The following is a 26,192-nucleotide window of genomic DNA, read 5'->3' on the forward strand; positions in this document are numbered from 1 at the left end:
ATCGGGGGTCAAAAAAAGACATTTTTTCTGACTTTTAATAGCAAAACCGAACTTTAGAAGGCCATAGGAAAAATTTCATTTTTTGGGTCACCGGTGACCCCGGTGATCCAATCATCTTTAAAGGGTTAACTGGTCTTGAAATCAGTATAATAAATCGATTAAATATCCGTGGGTAATTAATTTTTCTGGCGTTTCCATTTTTGTTTGTTCATATGCTTATAACTCATGCCAGAACATTCTAAAATGATCATTTATTTACCAATTTTTGATTTTGAAATGCTTTTGTAATTTATGAATCAATTTGATCTTAAAATAAGTAAGCACCAAAAGATCATGCGAAAAATTAATTCACGGAGAGTTCTCTATCTCGTGAGTTCGAGCATTCTGCAAAGCCGGGACGCCTTGCCATTTCTTTCACAAACATTGTATATAAGATTGTCATTTCACGAGCGTTTTTTTTTTTTTGTACTTTAACAAACATTTGTTCGTACAATACCGTTCAAAACATTAAATACACCTGGTTTGGACCGGGAAAACGCTGTAATATCCAATTCTATTGACTGAAACAGTTTCATAATATAAACCTAAGAACAGTTTTAAACAAAATATGAGAAAATACCTGGGCTAAAAACTTTATAATTTGAGGATCAGTCTAAAATGAGCTTTTTGGAAAAAAATGCAAAAGTAGCCCCACATTCTAAAACCGATCTAATCTTTTAATATTCATTTAATATAAGCTAAATACTATTAGTAAATATTATTAAGAGTCAGAAAAACTAAAAATTATGACGAAGGAATATTTTTGGTATGGATTGTGGTCGATTTCAGGTGTGATCTGTTCTGAAAGGGATTTCTTCTTATTTAAATATTAAAATTTCCGCCGACATTAGTTCCGATTTCGACCTTTGTGGAAGCACTTCAAGATGCACGGGCAGAGTTCCTTCTGACCTTTTTGAGAAATTGATCAACAGGTTGCCCGAATCTGTCAGGCGCTTATCAAAGCTAAAGGAGGATTCTTCGAGGATAACTGAATTTGATGATTTTATTCATGTTTTTTAAATAAAACAATGAAATAAAAGAAATGAAATTGCGACAATAATTCTACGAACATTAACGAACAAATGTCTGTTAAAGTACAAAAAATGCTCGTCAAGTGATCATGCTACGAACAATATTTGTGAAAAAAGTACAAACTTTTACGAACTTGTTTGTGGGTTATACGATTTACGAGTAGAATTCACAGTTTCGAGTAGTAAGAATTCACAAACATATACGAACTTCTTTCTCTTTTAGCTGAGTGTTCTTCGAGTTTCTAGTATTCCCTGGGGATTGCTTGGGTTTCCTGGCAAGATAGGCTCAAGTTCCCCGAAATGAATTATCCCTTGAAATAATTAAATCGCTAATCACGCTGAAAATCACATTTCCTTCCTCCCCTGTTGATCTTGCAGTGCAATTTATTTCTCGTCACAAGGTCCTGGACACTGTGTGATCCCATAAAATAAACCATCCTCATCACAATCATCTGCGTCTATGCTCAAATTCACTTTCCTGCGAGACTCTGAGCTGAGAAAATTCCTCATACACGCGCGCGTTCACTTTCAATTGCCAAAATGCCTTTTAATTTTCTTTCACATAAATTTTATTGTCGAAAGAAGGTGTTACAGATTTTCTTTCTTAAGATATATTTCTGTTTTTTTAGTTTTTTTTTTTTAGTTTGCAATCTCTCCTTGTTGCTCGTCACTGTTGAGGTTCGTATTCACAATTATTTTCTCTCTCAAATTTGAGAAAGATATCAACAACAAAAAAAATCCTAAATGTTACCTACATTTTTTTCCTGCTAAATTATCCACATTCGTCAGTAAAATTACAGAAACGTGTTATTAGAAGATTGGACCTAATTTATCTCATGCTACAATATTTTTTCCGCTTCAGCTGGCTTCCCTTTTTCTTCTAATACACCAAAATTTTCCACTAAATCAAGTACATTATATTTTTTTGGTGGTCTCTTTTCCTTCAGAGAATTCTTCTTCCTCCTCAATGTAAACAAAATATATATAAATTGTTTTGTTAAAGCCACCAAAAGAATGAGAGAAGGTTTACAGTGATTATCTCGTTTTTTTTTTGTTTAACTTCTCTTCGTCACTTTACTAATAGAGACATTATATTTGTTATAAATAATGGTTGGTATATTATTTACAAACTTCTACTGACTCTACAATTAAGTAAAATGTTTGCATTGAGAAATTTCTCTCTTCTGAAATGTGGGAAGTTTTTTTTTTAAAGGGGAGGGAGAGATTGATAAAATAAAGAGAAAAAAAATATAAGTAAATAGAATAGTAAGATAACTCATTCTTTTTTTTTTCTTCTTGTTTTCTTGTTTTCTCTAAAATTATTATTACATTTTGCAATTACCTTTTGACGTCTTGCCAGAGTGCGCAAGAAGATGCAGCAGAAAGTTGGAGGGATACGTGCGGGGGACTTTAAAAAAGAAATTAAGACACATCTTTCCTTACTGAGCCGCCAATTGTTTCATGCGATTGAGTGCACTGCCAGCTTTAAACCATCCAATCTGTTGCTCATTGAGTGTGTGATTGAGTGTAATGCGATGCACTTTGCCATCAGCTTGCTTAATTTCACACTCAACTGGCTTTCCTGGCGCGATATCCTTCAGTCCCAGCAGAGAGATTTTCGATGTTGGCTGAATCTAAAAGCACCAACAAAATCATTCTTTAAAAAAAATCTCCATAATGTATCTCCTTCCCAATTGACTTCAAGCTGCGACTTGAACTTTATAAAACAGGGCAGGAAAAGCATTTCAACTTAGCAGAATACTTGAATTTGTATAATTTGTAATACTTGAAAAAGCTAAAGTTACTCCACGAAAATGATTTTAACTATTAGAGTTAGGGGAACTGTTCCTAATTTCGGCCAGCTTACAATTTCGGCCACTTCTTTTCTTCCTCAAATTTCAATGAATTTTTGGTTTTGCATACCTTAAGGTGTCTACACATTGGAGCTGATTTCATCAAGAATTATTTCAAGAATTTTTTAAAGAAAAATTCATATTTTTGAAGGAATTTTTGAAGAAAAATGCCTCCACACTGGGTTTTTTATTTTCCATCAAAAATTTTTTGACAGATTGCCATCATTTCCAAGTCTCTTGCTCTTCTGACTGTTTTTCACGAAATTTTGTTATTTCACTGCTGGAAAAAGTGAGAAAAGCGTTTGGTGAAGTTCCTTGGGATAGTATTTAGTGAATTTCTGAAAAAAATCTTCTAAATATGTAAGGGAATAGTGTTTTTCTGGAGATGTCGTTCCTGGTGGAATCCAACCCAGCCTTTGAAGGAACATTTCCTGTGATTTTCCTCCAAGAATTGCCGGGAAGTTAATCCATTTGTGTATTCTTGAGGTGTTCCACAGTACAGTGGCCTCGTACTCTATGGATTGCAAGATGGATGGAAAGGAGAAAATTTACGGGCACTTTCCGATCTCTATATGCCTTGGTTACCAATTAAAACAAGAGCTAACCAGAGCCACCGAGAAGATCTCAATGCAAATGAGAGCTGTCCGGAGCTACCAGAAGCCATCACTTGAACCCCCAGAAGAACATCAGAATGATCTTCTATATCATTCACTTTCTCAACCACTAGGAACTATTTGTGATTGCTTCCTTTCGAGAACACCAGAACTGGATAGCCACAGGCCTTCGATTCCTCCGTGGGACTCCCAGTTTGAGTAGTAGTGCATGAAAAGGTGGTGAGAAATAAAAAAAAATCTAAAGTAAAATCCTTAAAACCTTAAAACCTTGGTAACCAAGGCATATAGAGATTACAAAGTGCCCGTAAATTTTCTCCTTTCCATCCGTCTTGCAATCCATGGAGTACGAGGCCACTGTACTGTGGAACACCTCAAGAACACACAGATGGATTAACTTCCGGCAATTTCTGGAGGAAAATCACAGGAAATGTTCCTTCAAAGGCTGGGTTGGATTCCACCAGGAACGACATCTCCAGAAAAACACTATTCCCTTGCATATTTAGAAGATTTTCTTCACAAATTCACTAAATACTATCCCAAGGAACTTCACCAAACGTTTTTCTCACTTTTTCCAGCAGAAAATAACAAATTTTCGTGAAAAACAATATTGAATCGTGATGGTTTCCGTCAAGAATTCTGTCAAGAATGACTTTGATGAATTTTATTCCAATGTGTAGCGGGTAATTTCTTTCAAAAATTCTTGATAGAAATTACCTTCAATTGGATATGATTTTTGAAGAAATTTGTCTACACATTAGACAAATTTTCTTCAAAAATCCATCTTTTTGTCAAAAATTCTCACCAATGTGTAGGCAATTTTCTTGAAGAACACTTCTTGAAGCTCATTTTTGATAGAAATTTCTTATAATGTGTAGACACCTTTAGACATCATACGATGCAAAGAAAAACAAAAAAATATCACTTCAACCAGAAGCCTCTCGACATTTCATTTTTCCATACGTTTTTGCATAGAGGCACTGAAGACTATTGGAAAGTTTTTTCCTAAAGAGAATTGACTTATTAGTTTAATATATTTATATAATAATAAGAAATAATACAAGAACTACGAGCAAATTTGTTTAAGTCGCGGTGCAATATCTGCAATTTTTTTACAAGGAAAAGCGAAAAATATCTTCACTTTTTATTAGGCTTGATGGGTCCCTGCTTCAACAAACGAGATTATGCGAAAAAAGACTTTGGAAGAATTCCGGAAGGGCAAAGGAACTATGAGAATCAATGTGTCCGAAATATTACTCAAACCTTCTTCTATATTTTTATTCATTTTAAGATGTATTGAGAATGATTTTAGAGAAAACAAAAACGATAAACCATCTGCAAAGTTCCAAGGTCATCCTATAGGGTAACTGTATCAAATTGCGGCATAGTTGGATACAAGCGTCAAAGTTGGTCAAAGTCTTATGTTTGAAACGTTTGAAATGTAATATTTTAAACACAAATTGATTTTATTTTTATCAAGGAATTAAGAAATGTATGGATTAGACCAATAAAAATTTCTTGACAACTATTTTCTATTAATTTTCGCTTTGTTCGAACATTGACCGGCCTCTATCTCCGGTTCTAATTAACATAGCGACATAAATTTTACCTTTTTGGTTTCGTCTCGATGAGCACTTTCAGATGGAAGTTCAAAAAGTCACCACAGGTAGCGCTGTGATAGCGTCAAAATTCATCGAAATTCAAAGTCATTTTTCTCAAAAACGGCATTGTGCAAGTTAATGAAATTTTAGTATGTTGTAGTCCAGTCTAAGACGTTTCCAAAATGGTGCAAATGTGCGCTGTGGTTAAAACAGAACCGGAGATATGAGGGGTCAAAGTTCACGGAATTCAAAAAATCATATCTCCGGTTCTATGTGACCGATTTTAATAAGTTAGGGCTCAAATGAAAGATCTCACAAAATGATAAAGCTTTCTAGAACATTTAAACTTCGTGGGAGCAACACCAGGGGCGCCACAGTCGAAAAACCAATTTCAAAATCACATAATCTCAATTATCTCGACACGTGCTTAACCGATTTTGATGATTACTTCGACATAATTGTAGAGGACATTTGTCTCTACATTTCGTCCATACATCATTTTTCGATCAGATAATGCGATGTGTCCGATTTTGCCGTTTAAGTGTAAAAAAATCGACTTTTCCCATAATAAGGCTTTAAAACCACTCAGATGCCAATTTGACTGCTTCTACTTGACCAAGGCACTTAAAATAGGGTTTTAAATGGAAAGTGTCACAAAATATGGTTTTGGAAGCCTTTTGTTGCGGTTTCACTTACACTGTTTGTCTCCAATTAGAAAATTCCCTTGTCTCCATTTAGATTAATTTGTTTCAAATAAAAGCATTTTACGCTCGCGTATTTTTCTGGTATTTAAGAAGTTTTCAAATTACAGTAGGCGTCAAAAGTTTGTTACCTCACGTGTGATCGGGAAACCAGGTGTAAAAAATGATAGAAAAAATAACTTTTCGAATTTTTCTTTTTACAAATTAGTTGCCTATAATCCGTAGATTTTATTTATATATTTTGAAGAAAATAATTAATTTTATTTCATATAAAAAATTATTGTTTTCCAAAAGTTGATCATTTGTGATTCGTCAAAAGTTTGTTGCCTCATTTGAAAAGTTACTCAAAAGGGTCAAAGACATGCAACCAACTTAATGTAAACCGGTTATATTTTGAGTTTATATCATTTGAAAGGCAAATGGTGGGTTTGTACGTTTCTAAAGTTGTCTATGGTACATACATGTGTATAAAAGTATTGATAAATAACAAGAAATAATCTTTTTTTTTTAATTTATAATTTAGGTTAAAAATTGCAAATTACAAAATGTTAAAAGAAGGGAAATTGTCCAGATATACTGCCGGAATGAATCTTCGTCGTCAATTGTTTAATTTTATGGAAAATCTCTACAAAATATATATAAAATCGCCAAAATATATGGTGATAAGGTACGATCACATCTAAAAAACGTTACTGGCAAACCTGTTTCGACTCAGAAGGTCCACAACAGCATTATACGTATCACTGATAGTGACCCTTTGATGTCTGCTACAAAAATTCTCAGTCAGTTGGTTACTGAAAGGACACAGGTCCTTACTGTTATAACAATCACCTGAAAATGGTCAGAATATTTGGAGGACAAGCAATATTCCCAATATTCCATTGGTTAGCTAGTCTTATCTGGATAAATGGTTGTAGTTTTACTTTTTTAACATGTTTCAAGTAAATCTATAACCTTTTGTCCAGATTGATCTTGTTTACCAATGGAATAATGCGAGCCACCCAAACATTCTTACCATTTTCTTTCAATATGGGCTTGTTTTTGTAACAGTAGGGAACTGTGTCCCTTCAGTAACCAACTGTCTTTCAATTTATGAAACAGACATCATTGGGTCAATATCAGAGATACTTACAATGCTGTTATCAACCCTATGAGTCGATACCCTAGGTCTGCCAGTAGCGTCTTTCAGATGTACTCGTACCTCATTACTATAATATTTGAATATTCTATGTATAATCTTTCGTGATTTTTCATAAAATCTAGAAACTAATGACGCAGATTCATTCTGGCAGTATCTTTGGACAATTTAATACCCTTTAACTCCTTTCAACTTGCCATTTTAACCTAAATTATGAATTATCAAAAAACAGATTATTTCTTGTTATTTATCAATACTTTTATACACATGTATTTACCATAGACAACTTTAGAAACGTACAAATCCACCATTTGCCTTTCAAATGACATAAACTCAAAATATATCCGGTTAATTTTAAGTTTGTTGCATGTTTTTGACCATTTTGAGTAACTTTTCAAATGAGGCAACAAACTTTTGACGAATCACAAATGATCAACTTTTGGAAAACAATATTTTTTTATATGAAATAAAATTAATTATTTTCTTCGGAATATATAAATAAAATCTCCGGATTACAGGCAACTAATTTGCGAAAAGAAAAAAATTAAAAATTAATTTTTTCTATCGTTTTTTTTTGCACCGGTTTCTCGAACATACATGAGGCAACAAACTTTTGACACCTACTGTATATTTAAAGAATTTTCACTATACAGCAATATTCTAAAAGAGTCAAGGAGCAAATTTATGTAATTCTCTTCAGAAAAAATATGAACTTAATGTGTTGAATCTTCTGTCAAAGTTAAAGCGTCTGGAAACGGTTTTGAATTAGGACATACCCTAAATCCAAAATTTGGACCCGATCTAACGAGATCGGATTTCACCTTGGACCACAAAAGCTGAGATTGTAAAGAATATCAGTTAATGTTTAGGTATGTTTAAGAGGTTATTTAGGCTAACTTTATATCCGTATACGCTAATGACCTTGAGTTATTCCTTGTAACGGGTTTCCAAGGTCAAACACTAAACAGCTCCAGAAAACGAATTTCTTAATCAGTTTGGATAAGTTTCTTTTCGTTAAAGAGATCCTGGAATCCCTGACAATTTTACTTACGTTCCAATTAATTATGGATTGATAATAATGTACGAAGTCATTGGAAGTCAAAATTGTCAATGGCAAAAATTCGAAGTCTTTTAATTTAAAAAGAAACGAATTCTCTGGTGAAAACCGGAAGAACTGCAACAAAGACACATAGGTTCCAGTTGTTTATCAGTCATAAAAAAAATAATCAAAGTCACGAGTTCGAGCATTCCGCGAAGCTGAAAAACTTTGATATCCCTTTTTTCATAATTGCTCTGGCTGGAAAAGAAAATTACTTTTGAATTTGACTTACCTTGTCGTAGTCAGCAGGATCGGCAAAGGTAAGGGGCAGAAGTCCCTGTTTCTTGAGGTTGGTCTCGTGAATTCTGGCAAAGGACTTGACAATGATGGCCCGGCCTCCAAGATGACGTGGCTCCAGAGCTGCATGTTCGCGCGATGATCCCTCACCGTAGTTCTCATCGCCCACAGCCACCCATCTGATACCCTTGGACTTGTAGAATCGTGCAACATCTGGCACTCCTCCCCATTCCCCAGTCACCTGATTCTTAATCTTATTCATCTCTCCATTCTCCGAATTCACAGCTCCGATGAACATATTGTTGGAGATATTGTCCAAGTGGCCGCGGTACTTGAGCCAGGGACCAGCAGCTGAGATATGATCAGTTGTGCACTTACCCTTAACCTTAATCAACACCGTCATATCCTCCAGATCCTTTCCATCCCAAGTGTCAAAGGGTTCCAGGAGTTGCAGGCGATTGCTCTTGGGATCAACGTCAACTTTGACACTTCCACCGTCCGAAGGTGGAGCATCGTAGGTATCCTGACCGGGGTCGAAGCCCTTGCTGGGCAATTCATCGCCAAACGGAGCCTTCAGCTTGAATTCCTTGCCATCAGCCCCTTTGAGGCTGTCTGTGAGCGGATTGAAGTCCAATCGCCCGGCAATTGACAGAGCAGTCACCAATTCTGGGCTGCAACAATCAACAAGATTTTGCCCAAAATTTAGAAAGGTTACATCAATAATTCATTAGTCATTAGCACTCTTATGCCGGTATTTGAGTGGAGATTCTCACAACAACATCAACAGCAAGCTTCTGCGGTTATTCTGGGTGTCAGGGCAAATGATTCTGTTTAAACATCAATTGAAATTTTGATGTAAATACGGTTTAATTTGATTAAATTACCGTGAGGTGATCAGAATAGTTCATACCGAATCACTAAATCAATATTTTGCGAATTAATTATGCGTGAAAACACATGGGTTAATTACTTTACGATTATTTAGTTCACGCGCCGTTCACGTAACTAAAGAGGATATCCCCAACAGGGCTTATGCAGTATCCAAATAATTGAATTTTATCAAACTATCACAGCCATCACAAATTGAACTGGCCCCGATGTTACATCAAATTATCATTTTTTTTTACTTCAAGAACTTCACCGAAGAAATACTTAATTAATACATTTTATCGATTTTAAAAATATATAGGGGAAGCCAGGGCTAATTAGCTAGCAAACATTTTTTTCTTTCAACTTTAGGGTAAGGGCTCATAATTCTGACCAGTTTCTTATTTTGGACACTTTGAGGATAAAATTGGACACTAAAAATAAATTGATTAAAATTATGGATTTTTATTCCAATATTTGATGAATAATGAATTCTATTTAAATATTTGTTATTTTTGGAAGATTTTAAAACTAAATACGTTACATTTTGAATATGATTTGAGTTGAAATTGCTTTGTTGAAAATTCAGTGTGAGCAATTGCTTACGAGAAATTTGACAGAACTTTTCGATTAACTTTTCTTTCGAATAAAAAATGCGAAAAAATTATTCGAAAAACTCTAATAATTGTCTGGTATCGGTGATAAATAAGAAGAGTACTGTGCCATACTTTTGGGGGTTTCCGAACGCTGTTGTTTCTTAAAATTCACTTAAAAACTTTGGCGAAAAAATACTTACACAGTGGCGAAAAAGTGTTTACAAAGTGACGAAAAGTACTGAAACGTGCATTTTTGCAGGAAATGTACTTTTTCAACCAGATACTCAAAAGTTCCCGGAAAGTCTCCTGATTCAGTAGATAGACAATGCTTCACACAAAATTTCATTTTATTTTCGTTTCATGTAATCTTCGAATAGTCAATGAATTCATTTTGCTTTTAAATATTTATTCATTTTAGGATGTATTAACACAAAGACCGTTAAATTTTCGGTATAATTTGAATTTAAATTGCGTTGTAAAAACTCAGTGTGGAAAGAGTCTTAGAAAAAATGTGACAGATCGATTGTGTTTCTAGCAGTTTTACGATTTGTGGTGAAATGCAAAAGGTTTTCCTTCGGTGTTTTTCATGAAAATTGATTAGTTTTCATTAAAGATTGTTTCTGTTTATGTTAATAGTGAATCAATCTTTAAATATCGGGTGAAATTTCCCAGATGGATCCTGTATTTCGCGTAAAAAAGTACATACTTTGTGAGCGTCTCTCCAGTGAGGTAGTGTTGCCTATTCCGGCAACATATTTTGCTTTCCTAAATTTCTTATTCATTTGATGGTTTTTTCCAATTTCTGAGTTCTGCAATGTCCAGAGAAAAAAACCATCGCTTCTATGAAAAAGATGATGCGGAAAAGGCATTAGAGTCGCTACGGGAATCTGCGCGTTAATTTGAGATGCTACTCTTCAGGTCTTCAGGACAAATTACACGGAAGATATCTGGGCTGGGCTTTTGGGCTATACAAATGTATTAAACTAAATATTAAACTCGTTCCGTTTGACGTTTTGAAATTTTCTATCCGTTCCGTCATAAAAGGTGGCCAGAAAAAAGGTGGCCGGTATTTCACTCCAAGTGGCCGGAATACTACCCAAAGCAATGCCCATATTATTTTTAATTTATTTTTAAAGAAAACAAAGATGATAAACTAGTTTTCAATGTTCCACACAACCCTCCCGAAAAGGAAGTAACAAAAAATATCAATATGAATTAAAAATATTGCATTTCAAACTTATGACTTCGGTGCCTATATGCAACAATGCCGAAATTTGGCACACTTACCCTAATCAAATTTTACAGTGTTATAGTATAGGCCAGAGGTGTGCAAGAACCGTTGAAACCGAATAAACGTCAAAATAAGTTTGCTCAGGTAGCGTTTTGACCATTGACGAACAAGCTTTATTTGACGTTTTTTCGGTTTCAAACGGTTCTTGCACACCTCTGATCTAGGCTATGAACTTTACAAAAAATGGCGTAAGTGCGCTGTGGTTTCAATAGAACCGGAGATATGAGGGGTCAAAGTTCACGAAATTCAAAAAATCATATCTCCGGTTCTATTTCACCGATTTTGACGATTGATGACTTAAACAAAAGATCTCGTCTAATGCTACAATTTTCTAGAACATTTGAACTTCGTGGGACCAACACCAGAGGCGCCACAGTCAAAAAACCAATTTCAATATAACATAACCTCAATTAACTCGACACGTGCTTAACCGATTTTGATGATTACTTCGACATAATTGTAGAGAACATTCGTGTCTACATTTCGTCCATACATCATTTTTCGATCAGATAATGCAATCTGCCCGATTTTGTCGTTTAAGTGTGAAAAAATTGACTTTTCCCATAATACGCTTTGTAACCACTCAGATGCCAATTTGACTGCTTCTACTTGACCAAGACACTTAAAGTAGGATTTTAAATGGAAAGTCCCACAAAATACAACAATTCTTTGATATAGTTGAAGTTTATCAAATGAACACTTGGGGCGCTCTGGTCGAAAAAACGAGTTCAGAAACAAATAACCTTATTTATCTTGGCTCCTGAGCAACCAATAACATCACGTTCTTGGGCAAAATTATAGAGAACTTTCTGGTCTACATTTCACACATATATCTCTTTTCTGTCACTCCATCCAAATCTTTGATATTTTGGTTTAAATACAAAATTTGTATAATTTCACGAATTTGATTCAAGATAATGATTATCCCGCTAGTTGTATTGTGGTGATATTGATTCATGGAGTTTAAGCACTTGTGCACTTTATAGTGATTTTATATGCAGTGTGTCTGTTATTTGGAGAATCACCATTTAATTAGAAGGCACCGTGGGAACCTAGTGGGGCGCTGATAAGTTTGCCCCCACTTACCAGGTATTTTCCCACTATTTTCTATCATCAGAACTCCGTTTTTGGCGCTCTTTCCAAATTTTCGGTTAGGAAGCTTTTCGGCCAGTTCTTGAGCTTACACACACACACACTCTCTCTGTGGCCGTGGAACCGCCCATCGGTCTGTTGCACAGAGTCGTACTTGGAGCTTTTTGGAGTATTCGAGGTCTCAGACCCCCATCGATCACGTCTGCTGGGCTTAATATTTTGCTGAGCTCGTCGTGTTATATTGTGAAGAGCATCGTGGGAATCTAGTGGGGCGCTGACAAGTTTGCCCCCACTTCCCAGGTATTTTCCTTAACACGTATATTTCTTAGCTTCGTTCTGTTCTGGCGCTCTTTCCTTCCTTTTTTTCGGCCAGAGGCTTTTTATTTGATCTGTCGTTCCTCCGGCCTGCACATACACTTGCGATTGGGGCCGCCCACCTGCACATGTTTGCAGGGTTGCATCTGGGAACTTTCGAGTATTGGGGAGCCTGGCTTCTCCACCGTTTACGTCTGCAGTGCTTATTTGGTGTTAGCTCACCGTGTTTGATGATAAAAGGCATCGTGGGAATCTAGTGGGGCGCTGACACGTTTGCCCCCACTTCCCAGTTGGTGTCTCGGATATTTGGCGCGCTACGCACACATCTACCACTCATTCATCCGATTTTGATTGCATGTGCAGGGCCGTACTTAGGCCTTGTCGATTTTGGATCCCAACGTTTGTGGAGCGCCTTTAGAAGCATGCCGGCTCGAACTGTCTGTTCAAGGTGTAACCAGGCCATTACACCTGTAAGATCCCCTGGAGTCCAGTGCTCGGGATCTTGTGAACTCTGGTATCATTATGACTGTGTGGATCCTATTTTGTCACCCGACACTATTGCTGTCATTGCCTTGGGAAATGCGGAGTGGAAGTGCTCTGTGTGTGCGCGTTCGGAGGGTGGTGTGGCCGCCGCGCCTCGCCGAAGCTCGCTTGAGGGATTGGTGAATGTGATCGAGGCCTTAACTGCTCGAGTTGTATCTCTGGAGTCCACTAACTCTGAGCTCATGGAAAGAGTTCTCCAACTGTCCTCTTCCGAGGTTGGCTGGAATCGTACGTTGTCTGGACTGCTGGCTGAGAACAAGGCCCTGGTGCATCGGATTGGGTTGCTGGAGGCGGCTGTTGTGCGTCTTGATGGCTCTGTGGCTGCTCGCCGTGATGCCTCTTCACATCAGCTGGGAGCGCTGGGTGTCCATACGTCTGGTCGGCGAGTGTCGGGGGAGGTGTCATTTAGGGATGCTCTATCCCTCTCTGGCCTTGTTCAGGGTATTAGCCCTATCAGGGACGGGGACAGTGCTGGGTCGCCTTTGCATGGGTCTGGAACTGATCATGCGTCTCGGACTCGCTCGGATCCCCGGACCAGCCAGCCTGCTGATGCTGTGCCTTCTATTGGGCTTGGTGGAGCGGTACCTGGCCCGTTGCGGTCGTCGTCTGGTGCTGTGGGTGGTCGTGACCGTTCTGGTGGTGTTGCTGAGCCTGGAACGTCGGGTGGTGGTCCTGGAGGGCTTCCTGCGCCGGCTCGATCTGGTGCGTCTGTTACTCGGCGTGCCAGGCGCCGTAGGGGCGGGGGCCGCGACTTAATCTTGGGCTCGGCGTCTGTTGGAGATGGGGGTTCCACTCTCCGTGCTGCGCCCCCTTCTGAGGCGTCAGGTCTTGCCTGGGTTTATGTCACCCGAGTACATTTGGACGTGACTCAAGACATCGTACGTCAGCATGTCGTGAATCTGGGTGTTGCTACGCCTACTGTTCTGCGTGTTGTACTGCCTCGACGACACCAGGGTGACTCTTTCTACTCCGCCTATCGTGTGGGAGTTCCGAGGGACTCTGTGGAGCGTCTGCTAAGGAACGAGGCTTGGCCTAATGGTATTCGAGTTGGGAGATGGTTTTTTCGGGGAAGACGAGCTGAGGGCAACTAATATGCAGTCTCCTGTCGGCGCGGATGATCGGACCCGGATGCAGATCAATGGAAATGCGATTTTTAATTCTGAATTTTCAATTGCTCATGTTAACGCTAGGAGTTTGTGGTGTCACATTGACGAGGTGCGGCTCCTTCTGTGTGACTACAGGTTCTCGGCGCTGTGTGTGTCGGAGACCTGGTTGGATGATTCCGTACTGCCTGTGTCCGTTGCGGCTCCTGGCTATTGCCTTTTTCGGTGTGATAGGGTATCCGGTAGGGGGGGTGGTGTTGCCGTCTACCTCTCGGATAGGTTCAGTGCTTCTGTTCACTCGTCGGGAGTGATTGGGCGGCTTGAGTACCTTTCCCTCACGGTCTCCTTCCCAAATTCCACTTACTCCTTTTTAGTCTGTGTCTGTTATTTCCCGCCCCCTGTTAATTCCGTTGAGCCTTTGGAGGAATTGTTCGAACTTTTGGCACCCTTTAGTTGCTACTTCATTTTTGGGGATTTCAATATAAATCTTTTGATATCCAATCGCAACTCTTCTGATCTAGTATCTCTGTTTCACGCTTTCTCACTTACTCACATCCCTTATTCCGCCACACGTGGTGGGGCGCTTCTAGATTTGACCATCTTGCCACAAAACTGTGAGAGTTTTATACGCACTTTTGGTCAGCGGAGTCTGCCTGGACTCTCTGATCACGATCTAATTCAGATCTCCTTCTTGGCACCAAAGGTTGACAGGTCTAATCAGTACCGAGTGGTGAGGGATTTGAAGAGAGTTAGCGTGGACTCTCTTCTTTCCGCGGCTGCTGAAGTTGATTGGCAGTTAGTTAATTTGCCACCCACTGTGGACGAGCGTGCTGCGCTGCTTAGTGATCTCCTAAACTCCCTATTTGTGGCCCATGTCCCGGAACGTAGGATTCTTTTGCGGAATCCGAGAACTCCCTGGATGTCTCCTTACATCCTCAGGGCAATTCGAGCTCGTGATATGGCTTTTCGCGCCTGGAAGAGGTCTGAACTGCCCGCTGACGAGGCTATCTTTAAAAGACTTCGTAACAGGGTCAGGACACTCATTCGTGATGCCAAGTCAAAGTATTACCATGAGCAGCTTGACCCCTCTCTTGACCCGTCTAAATTGTGGCGCAACATTGGACAGTTGGGTTTAAAGAGGTCTGCCCAGGTGGTTGAGACTGATCCAAATATTTTAAATTCTTATTTTTCCTCTGCGGCGCAGCCTATTGGTTGTGCTATTCCTTCATCTTCAGGTGCCTCTCCAGTACCGGAATTTAATTTTGTTAATGTCTCTCCACAGACAGTTTTTGCTGCGGTCATGAAGGTGAAATCCACGGCATCCGGCATTGTTGGAATTTCTCTCAATTTTGTCCGCATGCTACTGCCAATTATACTGCCTTGTCTAACTGACCTGTATAATTTTGCAATCACTTCTTCCACCTTTCCGCTTGTATGGAAGAAGGCCTTGATAACCCCGATCCCGAAGATTGCTAATCCCGTAAATCCGTCTGATTTCAGACCAATCAGTATTTTGCCTGCTTTGTCCAAGCCTCTTGAGATTGTCCTCCTAGACCAGATATCATTACACCTGAACAACAATAGTCTCCTGTGCGAGTATCAGTCTGGATTTCGGAGAAACCACAGTACAATATCTGCCCTTTTGAGAGTCCAGCATGATTTGGCACATGCGTTGGATGGGTCCCTGTTCGGTGTCCTGATTCTTTTGGACTTCTCGAAGGCTTTCGACAGTATTTCACATGAGCTGTTGTGCCACAAATTGAAACATTTATTTGGTTTTTCGGATGTATCTGTGAAGTTGATTGCTTCATACCTTACATCTCGCTCCCAATCTGTGAGGTCTGGTGGACAAATATCGGATGCGCTTGTTATTTCTCGGGGCGTCCCTCAGGGCTCAATTCTAGGACCCATCTTATTTTCACTTTTTATTAACGATCTTCCGCAAGTTCTCCGTTATTGCGGATATCACTTATACGCTGATGACCTTCAGGTGTACTGCTCTGGGGATCCGTCCCATTCATTTTACACATTTGAGGCCATCAATGATGATCTCTCAAGAGTTGGTCAATGGGCTGACTGCAATGGCCTTCTTCTTAATCCTGCTAAATCTCAAGCCTTAATCATTCACACCAGGTGGAGGAATCCTGAACCTCACCCAGTTTATCTCTCAAATGAGGTGATTCCTTTCACTTCAAGGGCCAGGAACCTGGGTATTATTTTTAATGAAACTCTGACATGGTCTGATCATGCGGCTGAGATTTGCAGGAAAGTTTTCCTCACTTTGCGCACTTTGCGACGCCTTCAGTCCTTCACGCCTCAGGGTACAAGGCTTCTATTAGTTAGAGCTTTAATTGTCCCTTTCTTCACGTACGGGGCTGAACTATTTTTCAGTGCTAACGTTGAAACACAGGCCCGACTGAATAGGGCATTCAACTCTTGTTTGCGGTATGTCTTCGGACTCCGAAAGTTTGATCATATTTCTCCTTGGGTGGATTCAATCCTTGGTCTTCCTCTGTTTCCTTATCTGGAGACTCGTGCTGTAGACTTTATCTCACGGTTACTATGTGTTGGTATGCCACGGTATCTTGCGGAGCTTGTGGTGGCTGGATCATCAACTAGGGCTTCGTGTCTCCGTGTGCCCAGTTCAGGTTGTCGCATTCTCCGCGACTCCCTATTTGTTGAGGGAATCGTTCTTTGGAATAATTTACCTCGCGAGCGGAAGAGGGAGCTTATCCTTAGATTTGTTGGTGCCGCGCGCTCCTCGTGCCCCACATGAGCCTTTTTTTTCTTCTTCTGCTTTTTTTTTTTTCTAAATTTAAAACTTCTTAAATTTTATGAAGCTAAGCTAATTGTATAGAGGACAGATTGTCCTATTCTTTATCAATAAATTGAATTGAATTGAATTGAATAACTGAATGGCGACTCACAATTTCAGCTCTAAATCGAATTTGCATACATTCCGAGTTAGCTCACGTTAAGAATCTCACTTGCATAAGCCTGTTAGGAATATCTGTCCCTCTTTTTGCTAATTTAGTTAATTAACAAATATTTTAAAAAAAATATAAAAGGTTTCTTAAAATCTCCTTCCAATCTCAATTCAGAACATTAAGTTTTTTCAATGTTATTAATGAATTTCGAATCTGGTCACTTTAACCCATTCAGTCAATGTACCAGAAATACTTGAGAAAGAATGTTCATATTTTCGGATTAGTGTCCTAAAGATTAGTAGATGAATATTTCGAAAAGAAAAATTTTTTGGAGCCTCTGTCAAACACACGTCTTAACGGTCACTGAATTTAAATTCTGTGCATTAATTCATTACAAACTCTATTGATTTAGATAGAGTAACTATCCAAGAACACCAATTGGGAACTAGAATTCAAATCAGTAAAGAGGAAAGAGGCCAATTTTAACAAATTCGACGGGATGTCGTATTTTCCGTCCGCCATTTTGAGCAAAAATTTTGCATGACCTTCCGCGAAGCAAGAAAATAATAACAAAATGTATTTTCATCTCTGTCGGACTATTTTTTTCAAGTAATTGAAGAACTAAAGTTACTAAAAATCCATTCCCGACAACAATTCGGATAAAAATTGCCCAGAAATAAATCATCAAAAATCACTCAATTTGCGTATGATGTATAATACCATGGTAAGGAATGGGTTAAATCAATCACTTTAAAAAATCTTTAAAATAGAAAAAACGATCTTCCTCACCTGGTAACGAAGGCATGAGTGGCAGGATTGGCATCATTTCGGCCGGTAAAGTTTCGATTGTAGGACGTTACGATGGTATTCTTCTCTCCCTTCTTGACGTCCTTCCTGTCCCATTGTCCAATGCACGGCCCGCAGGCATTGGCCAGTACAGTTCCTCCGAACTGCCTGAAGGTCTCAGCGATACCATCCCGTTCGATCGTTGCCCTGATCTGTTCTGACCCTGGTGTCACATTGAAGGGAATCTTGGACTTGACTCCATGCGACAGAGCATCCTTGGCAATGGCAGCGCATCTGCCCATGTCCTCGTACGAGGAATTCGTGCAGGAACCAATGAGGCCGACTTTGATGTCCAAGGGATAGCCATTCTTCTTGGAATTCTCACCGAGTTTGCTAATGGGATGTGCCAGATCGGGAGTGAAGGGTCCATTGACATGAGGTTCCAGTTTGTCCAGATTAATCTCAATGACGTCATCGTACTTGCATCCATGATCGGGTGAAAGAAGTTTTCCCTGGAATTTCGTGGCTTCCGTGGCAATTCCTGCCCTTCCGGTGGATTTCAGGTAGTCAGCCATGCGATTGTTGAAGGGGAAGATTGAAGTTGTTGCACCAATTTCAGCTCCCATATTGCAGATTGTGGCCATTCCTGTGCACGAGATGGAATCCACTCCTTTTCCATGGTACTCAATGATGGCTCCAGTGCCTCCCTTGACCGTCAGGATGTCAGCAACTTTGAGAATGACATCCTTAGGCGAAGTCCATCCGCTGATCTTTCCTGTCAGATGCACTCCAATGACATTGGGACACTTCAATTCCCAGGGAATGTCTGCCATCACATCCACGGCATCAGCTCCTCCAACACCAATGCACAAACATCCCAATCCTCCGCCATTTGGCGTATGAGAATCCGTGCCGATCATCAGTAATCCCGGAAAGGCATAATTCTCCAGAATAATCTGATGAATAATACCAGATCCCGGCTTCCAGAAACCCACTCCGTACTTCGCTCCAGCCGTCGACAGGAATTTGTACACCTCAGCATTGATATCTTTGGCACGCTTCAAATCCTGCGTTCCACCAATTTGGGCTTCGATCAAGTGATCACAGTGAATGGTAGAGGGTACAGCAACGCGTTTCAGGCCAGATGAGATAAATTGCAACATGGCCATTTGTGCCGTAGCATCTTGCATGGCGACACGATCAGGCCTGAGACGCAAATAGGACACTCCACGTTCAACCTCCTGATTCTGAGGATCATCCAGATGGGAATAGAGGACTTTCTCAGAAAGGGTCAGAGGACGATTGAGTCTCTTCTTCACGATTTCAATGCGCGAAGTGAGTTTCTCGTAGGGCAAATAGACGGAGCTGTCGAACTTGGAGATGGCCACTTTGGAAGCTGTGGCACAGGAAGCATGGAAGAGACGTTGCTGGAGTCTCATGGCATGGGCGGCTGAAGCAGCGCGCTTAGCCTATAATCATTGAGAAATAAAAAATTTCAGACTAATCTCCTAGCTTTTATTTATACTAATTTTGATAGGGTTTTGCAACTATCAAGAGTCCAAATTAACAAAGCGTAACCAGATAAGTTTTTTACTAGTTGATTAATATATTTTATAAAGATAATTTTGCCTCGCTGCTTAAAAGAAAGGACAGTATCTCGAATTAATACAAAATGGAATGTTGTACGAGATAATTGGTTTTGGTCATGGCTAAATTTTCGATTAAGCAAGCAATAGACAAACGAAATAGACAGTAACGAGTAACCAGTTATATCTATTCAAGAATATGACCTCAGATCTTGAATTAATTACTGATGAAAAAAAATCTTTGGTCTAAAACCGAAATGAATTATGTAACTTCGTTATCCTGAGTTCACTCTGAGACAGAGAACATGCGGTTCGATGCTCTCCTTTCCATGACTTTTCCAATATTGTCCCCTTCTTCACATGAACACTATCTTTTCGGTCCCGTTTTAGTGAGGGAAATTGACTTTCGAATTTCAAATTATGACCCTTATAATTTTAGTGCTCGAACTCAAAGAGAGAGCAGTTATATAATCGACTTTTTTTTCAACTCGTCACTGTTCTGCAACTTAAACGGTAGGAGATATCGACTTCCAGTCTTCGATGACCCCCAATAAAAAATAAAACAATATCTCTAAGATCTAAACGTTTTTTCCCCTCTGTCCCCGCCTAAACCATGTTTTTTCTCGGTTTTTCTCAAAATTGGCCGAAGTTTTTTCAATCATTTCGGATATGTTTTAGAGGTAGTCCAGGCGAACATTTCGTCCAAATATACTTATGACCGAAAATTCGCCATTTTGAATTATTGAAGGTTAAAAAGGTCAACCACTTTGGAAGACCCATTTTCAACCGATTTGGTTAAATTTGAATTTTTTGGAAAAGGTATTGAGATTTCGAACCCGGCTGCATCAGTCTTCATCGGTAAGTACCGATTTTTTTTTATTTTCAAAAGCTTTTGTGGTTTATGAATCAATTTGATCTCTAGTAAATCAGTAAGTACCAAAACATCATGCGAAAAACTAGTTCACGGTGAGGTCTATATCGTGAGGTCGAGCATTCCGCAAAGCTAGGACGCTTTGCCATCTCTTTTTATAGAAATAACTCTATTCTACAAATTTACATTAATTCTGGTTTTGCACTAGAATCTAAGAAGAAACTACGAAATAATCTTTCCAACAAAAAGTTAACATAACATTTGAGAAGTTTCACTTTCAGAAGTTAAAGAGCTGCTCGAACTTCCGAGGAGCTATGCCTTATGCCGAAAATAGACATAGGCTAATCCTCGAGAATAATCAGCTCGAAAAATTTAGCGGTAAAGGATCAGTCCAAACTATCATAAACTGAGGATTTAGGATCAAGGATTAGCGTTTTCAGCGTAAATTTCTATTAAATCTCAACACTTTGATAGCTGGAAGACTTCTGAAATGCATTATCAATGGATTTTTCGTACAGGAATGAGAACTCTGACCTTCCCATTACTCCAATCTTAATGCATTTTAAGATTTTGCGACATTAATTGTAAAATGAAATTGAAAAACAGGAAATTTCAAGATCTTTCAATAAAGTCCAAATTTAACCAAATCCGTTAAAAATTAGGCCCTCCAGGTAGGTTGAATTTTGACCTTGAATAATCTAAGATCGTGATTTTTCTGACGATATCTATCGACGTCGACATGTTCAGCTGGACTACCTCAAAAACACATCCAAAAATTAACGAAACCGCCAGGCCAATTTTTTGGAAAGTCAGGAAAAACATGTTTTGGGAGGGGATGAAAGGGTGGGGGGGGGGTTAATTTAAGTAAGTTATTTCGCAAGAGCAAAAACCAATGAAAGGTTTTATTTTGAGACACTAAATAAAATTAGTAGAAAAATTATCAGGAATTAGAATTCCTTAATAATATAAAACTTTAAAAATTATATACAGATAATTTTTCAAATACGAAAAGATCGAACAAACAAATAAATATTGTATGAACAATTGCACGTTAGAGTAAAATAATACTGCAAAGTTGAATAGCACCATTAATCCAATACCATAAAGTGATGGGTATATTCTCTACTTATTACGTAAGCAACAGAATATAATATGTAGACTATTGTATCCGTGACGGAATTTATGTTATCAATTACACAATAAAAAATTTAACTGTTTTATTTGCAACAACATCATTGAGCTGCAGAAGAAAAAAGATTATGTCAAATAGAAGATAAGAAGCTGCTCGCATCAGCAGTTATTGTAAATACATTTTTTTTAGTTTGTTTTGTATTTAATACAGCACAAAACAACTCAATTTTTTATTAACAGCTTAATATGCATTTCTGAAACTTGGTTATTTCGGTCAAATAAAGCTTTACATTAATCATTAAATTATGAAATACCATAAGTCATTCCGAACGAAAGTTTTTAAATGAATATATAGAAAAAGATTGTAATGCCTAATACACAATTACTTTAAACTTTATACTATTTATTTTTTCGGATCTTCATCGCCATCACTCTCTACAACAATAAGCGGCGACACATGGCAGTGACGTTTTCGTTTCGCCGTAAAACATCAGAAATTGCTTTGGTTTTTGTTACTTTTTGCCCCATACCTTTTTTTAACCCAAGTGGTCATTTTTAATAAAAGGATAAGTAGAGAAATAAATCTTTGGAAAATGCTAAAACGGATAGCGATTTGGTATTCAAAGAATCCAAATAATTAAGCAAATATTCATCATTGCATTAATTTTGGAAAATAAATGGGTAAAAATTGATATTTGCTGTACGAAAAATATTTCAAAAACAGGGCTAAAAATTTCAATATTATTTGTTTTCCAAATTATTTATTCGAATTCTAAGAAACTTGCCACATTGAAAAAAAGTCACTATCTCTTTTATCTTGGTAGATATTGAATTTTGAAATTTTCGATTTGTGACTTTTTGCCCCAGTCTGCCCTACCATCTGGATGAGAAATACGTTGTCTAGAGCCTTTAAAACCTTTGACCTACAAAAACCGTTATTAAGGAGGATTCAACGGGATTTTCGAAAAGGACGAAATGTTCGCCGAGTGGGTAATCTCTTAAAATATCCAAAACGGATAAAAATCGCACAAAGCGTTTCCGACAAATCTCCCAAAATCGTTGTTTTAGAGGGAAAGGGTAGAGGTGAGAAGAAATGAGACGCATATTAATGGTCAAAAGGTAGATTAATAGAGGGGGTCACCCGAATGTCCCAAGTCTCTATATCTAACCGTTCGGGCTCTAGGCGTGGTAACGACCGGACGCACAGACGGACAAACAGCATGACGCCATTTCGCACAATATGGCCGATAATTTTGACATTTGGCAGCGGGGAATTTTAGGGAAGTTTTTCCGAGTTTTTCCTATTCTTCCAGATTTTGGTGAATTCTGATTGTCCAGGAAGTGTCTTTTATGCTTTTGAGAAAGCTCAATGTGTCTACAATAACATCGTGTTGAAAGAAATGTGTTTTAAAGTGTTATTGTGTGAAATATTTTGAGGAATCTGTTGGCAAGCAGGAATTTGGTGGTGTCCTCTTGACCACTTCTGGACATCCCACAAGATACTGGTCTATAATTCTTCTTGTTTCAGTAATCAGTATTGTAAAGGAGTCATTTGACACGCAAAAAAATATTCACAAAATTGATATTACAGTCGAGTTTCTCAAATTTGAACTCCTCAAATTTGAACGACGACGGTTGAGTTCAAAATGTAAAATTTGAGGTTATGTGAAGAAATTTTTGCGTGGAGTCTGAATTAGAACTATTTTTCTCTGTTGTTTCCTCAATATTATCGTATTATATTAACTTCCTCAATAAATCCCATTTTTTAACAATAAATTACATTGATATATTCCCCAAAGTTATCTTTCTTAATTTAGGGAAAGTGCATTTCACATAAATTCCATTACGTTTTTGAAAATATCGTTCAAATTTAAGGAGTGAGAAGTCATGTACACCCCCGAAATGTTCAAATATGAGGAACTCTACTGTATTGGCTTTTGGAAAATCAAAGTTTGTCTCCTTTTCGTTCTTTTGGGGACGAGAGTTCCCATGAGTTTTCCAATTTCCCAGAGGCGGAGAAAATTCTTTCTCTACAAAAGTATCATATTTGACTACTAAGACTTACAATAAAGTGAGTTTTACTGAAATTCGTTCGCTAGATATGTTGTGGTCCGGAAAGAGTTAAGAAGCAATGGCGACTTAATTAAAAAATCAATTCAAAACATTTCCACTTTTCGCCATGCCTTATTTTTACATAAAAAAATAATATTAAATGAAATATTAATTAACTAAATACAAATTTTATGTATTCTACAAATGTAATTAAATATGCAACAGACAGATTATTTATCCAAAAACGTAAATTTTGTTCGATGAAAATTTGATGGCACTTGTTATTAGGGTAAGTGTGCCAAATTTCGGCATAGTTGCATGCAAGCGTCAAAGTCTCAAGTTTGAAATGTAATATTTTAAATACAAATTGATTTTTTTTATTCTTTCTTTTGTAAGAGTGTTGCTTGGAACCTTGTAAAGAGTTTACTGTCTTTATTTACTCTAAAATCATTCTTAATACATTTTTAAATGAATAAAAATATAGACATAGCTTTGGTGCCCTATTTCGGCCACCTTCATTCTCATAGTTCCTTGCCCTTCGGGAATTCTTCCAATGCCTTTTTCACGTCATCTCGTTTGTCGAAGCTACATTTTTTGTTATTCTTTTTCATTGTATAATCTCTAGAATATGTAAAAACTAAAAATTCATGGAAATTCGAGGAACAAAAAAGGTGGCCGAAATTGCAAGCTGGCCGGAATTTGGCACACTTACCCTATACAGTAGAGTCTCCTAAATTCGAACGCTCGGGGGGTATTTTTGACATTTTTCACCTCCCAAATTCGAACGATTTTTTCAAAACTAACGAAATTTGTGTAAGATTAAATTGTACTTTGAATCAAATTCTCGCACTTTTTCGCAAGTTTTAGTGGTAACATACTTCCTTTTCATTTTCTACGATAATAATGTATGTAAACATTCAGGAAGAAGCACATAAATATGATTTTCATTCACCTAGAATACGAACTTTCTAACATAACCTCACAATTGACATTTTGAATCCAAACGGCGTTCGAATTTGAGAGATTCAGATTTGAGAGACTCTACTGTAACACTATTTCACTCTGGAGAAACTGCATCATGTTTCGTAAAAAAATCGTTTTGAATACATCAACCGCCAGCGTTTGGCAGCTGTCACTCGGATAACGAAGAGCCGTGTGTAGTCCAATTTAAAGAGAGATGTGAATTTTGATTTCATGAAATTTTCTTGATCCAAAAGGTGTGTCAGAGACATTATACCCCGCTATAGGCCATCGCTCTATAGTCCACAATTTATCGACCGTTGATTTCAAAACACTGATTTTAAGTTAGATTATGTTTTTTAGTACGCGATATATGAAATAGTCATTTTTTTAAATATTTTTTTACAAATTTTTTTGAGTAATGGCCTATAGCGAGGCTCTACTGTAATATCAAAATTCTGTTCAGTATTACATTTTTTTTCAAAATCATTAATTTTTCCTTTTACAAATGTTTCAGATGAACCTTCTTAATATCCGAGGCTTTATTTATTTTTTACTTACTTAAAAAATATTTAAATGAGAGACTGTGGCATCAACGTGCATTATCTACTATTGCCCATCGGTTTAAAAAAAAAATGATCAATATTCTCGATCAAATCCCTCTTAAGCCCCCAAGGCTATCCGCAAGAAGCTCATCGATAAAAGAAATTACTCAAACACTTGAGTAAATATTTACTTCCACATTTCATTGATGACCCCATCTGGCCATTGATTACCCCAAAAAATGTAGACAATGCTCCAAGTGTTCCAAGGGCAGTTTCTGCATTCAAATGACCAATTAATTTCTTGTTAAACATTTTAGCGATAATATTTCTCCATTTAATGCGACTTTTCACTTGAAATTCCACGATTTTTGCTTGAGATTGGCAAAAATCAGAATCGCAATCAATCATCATTCCCAATCACGTGAGATTTTCTGGGGAATTTCTCTCTTGTGAATGGGAAATAGCAAATCTGCGGAATGGGGCCAGAATGTCAGGCAGGCAGCGTTGATGATAACCCATGTGACCTGTTTTCAAAGTCCACAGAGAGAGGCTCCCGGAAAAATTTTCCAGTTGGACGGAAGGGAATCAAAACAAAGCCGCGATGGAATGTTTTTGAATGGGCAAGGGGACACTTTTGTGGCCTCTGCAGAACAGTCAGCGTGGGATGGACAAGCCAAATAGTGGCCGAAATAGATTAATTTTATTTATATCTTCTGCCACGACGTCATCATGCAGCCACAAGAAAGGTGAAAGACGGGATGAAAGGCAAAAGAAGTTAGATAACAAAAAAAGGGAGTCCCGTCTTTGTAAGGTTATATCACATTTTTCTGCCCAAATTCTCCAGATGCTGGCATAAATTGCCACAAATTATCACAATTAGACACGTCTTATCTCATTCTTGTGATTTTTATTGTTCTAAGACGTTTTTTGCCTGCAGAAAATTGCGCCTCAATGTCGGGATTGGGGTCGAGAAATGTCACTTGGGTATTTTGTTCGATTTTCCCGTGAATTTGGGGTAAAAACTCACCTGCCGATTGATTATCCTGGTGCAGTAGGACATCCTTAAGCGATGTACACTGAAAAAATACTGGGATTGTCGATATTTCACTGGACTTTTGCACCCTCACAGATCTTCAGCCTTCTCAGCTGGAAGATTTTACTGTTCTGCTGTTTTTACGTAATGCCCCCGGGAAGCTCAGCAAATGTCCCGGCGGGAA

At 38.2% G+C, this 26,192-nt stretch overlaps 1 protein-coding gene across 2 annotated transcripts; it reads right to left on the reverse strand.

The window, feature by feature from the left end:
* Positions 1-1,621: 1,621 nt before the first annotated feature.
* Positions 1,622-26,184, reverse strand: LOC129807736 (probable aconitate hydratase, mitochondrial). Of its 2 annotated transcripts, XR_008752309.1 has the most exons (5): positions 26,003-26,184; positions 17,834-19,299; positions 8,306-8,981; positions 2,413-2,704; positions 1,622-2,254 (listed from the first exon to the last, which is right to left on the reverse strand). XR_008752309.1 is itself a non-coding variant. In XM_055857188.1 (4 exons), exons 1-4 carry the CDS (start codon positions 26,033-26,035, stop codon positions 2,510-2,512), a joined length of 2,370 nt encoding a protein of 789 aa, XP_055713163.1. In that variant the 5' UTR covers positions 26,036-26,184; the 3' UTR covers positions 1,622-2,509. The 2 variants fall into 2 exon arrangements, 1 of the variants encoding a protein (XP_055713163.1); XM_055857188.1 differs by having other exon boundaries at positions 1,622-2,704.
* Between the last annotated feature and the right edge of the window lie 8 nt (positions 26,185-26,192).

This window comes from Phlebotomus papatasi, chromosome 3 (genome assembly GCF_024763615.1).
Source record: "Phlebotomus papatasi isolate M1 chromosome 3, Ppap_2.1, whole genome shotgun sequence".
Lineage (NCBI taxonomy): Eukaryota > Metazoa > Arthropoda > Insecta > Diptera > Psychodidae > Phlebotomus > Phlebotomus papatasi.

Excerpts from the sequence above, each read along its gene's own strand:
- LOC129807736 (XM_055857188.1), bottom strand. The coding sequence starts at position 26,035 with ATGTCCTACTGCACCAGGATAATCAATCGGCAG. Across the intron at positions 8,982-17,833 it reads ACTCATGCCTTCGTTACCAG|CCCAGAATTGGTGACTGCTC; the intron begins GTGAGGAAGATC and ends TGATTGTTGCAG. Across the intron at positions 2,705-8,305 it reads ATCCTGCTGACTACGACAAG|ATTCAGCCAACATCGAAAAT; the intron begins GTAAGTCAAATT and ends TGGTGCTTTTAG.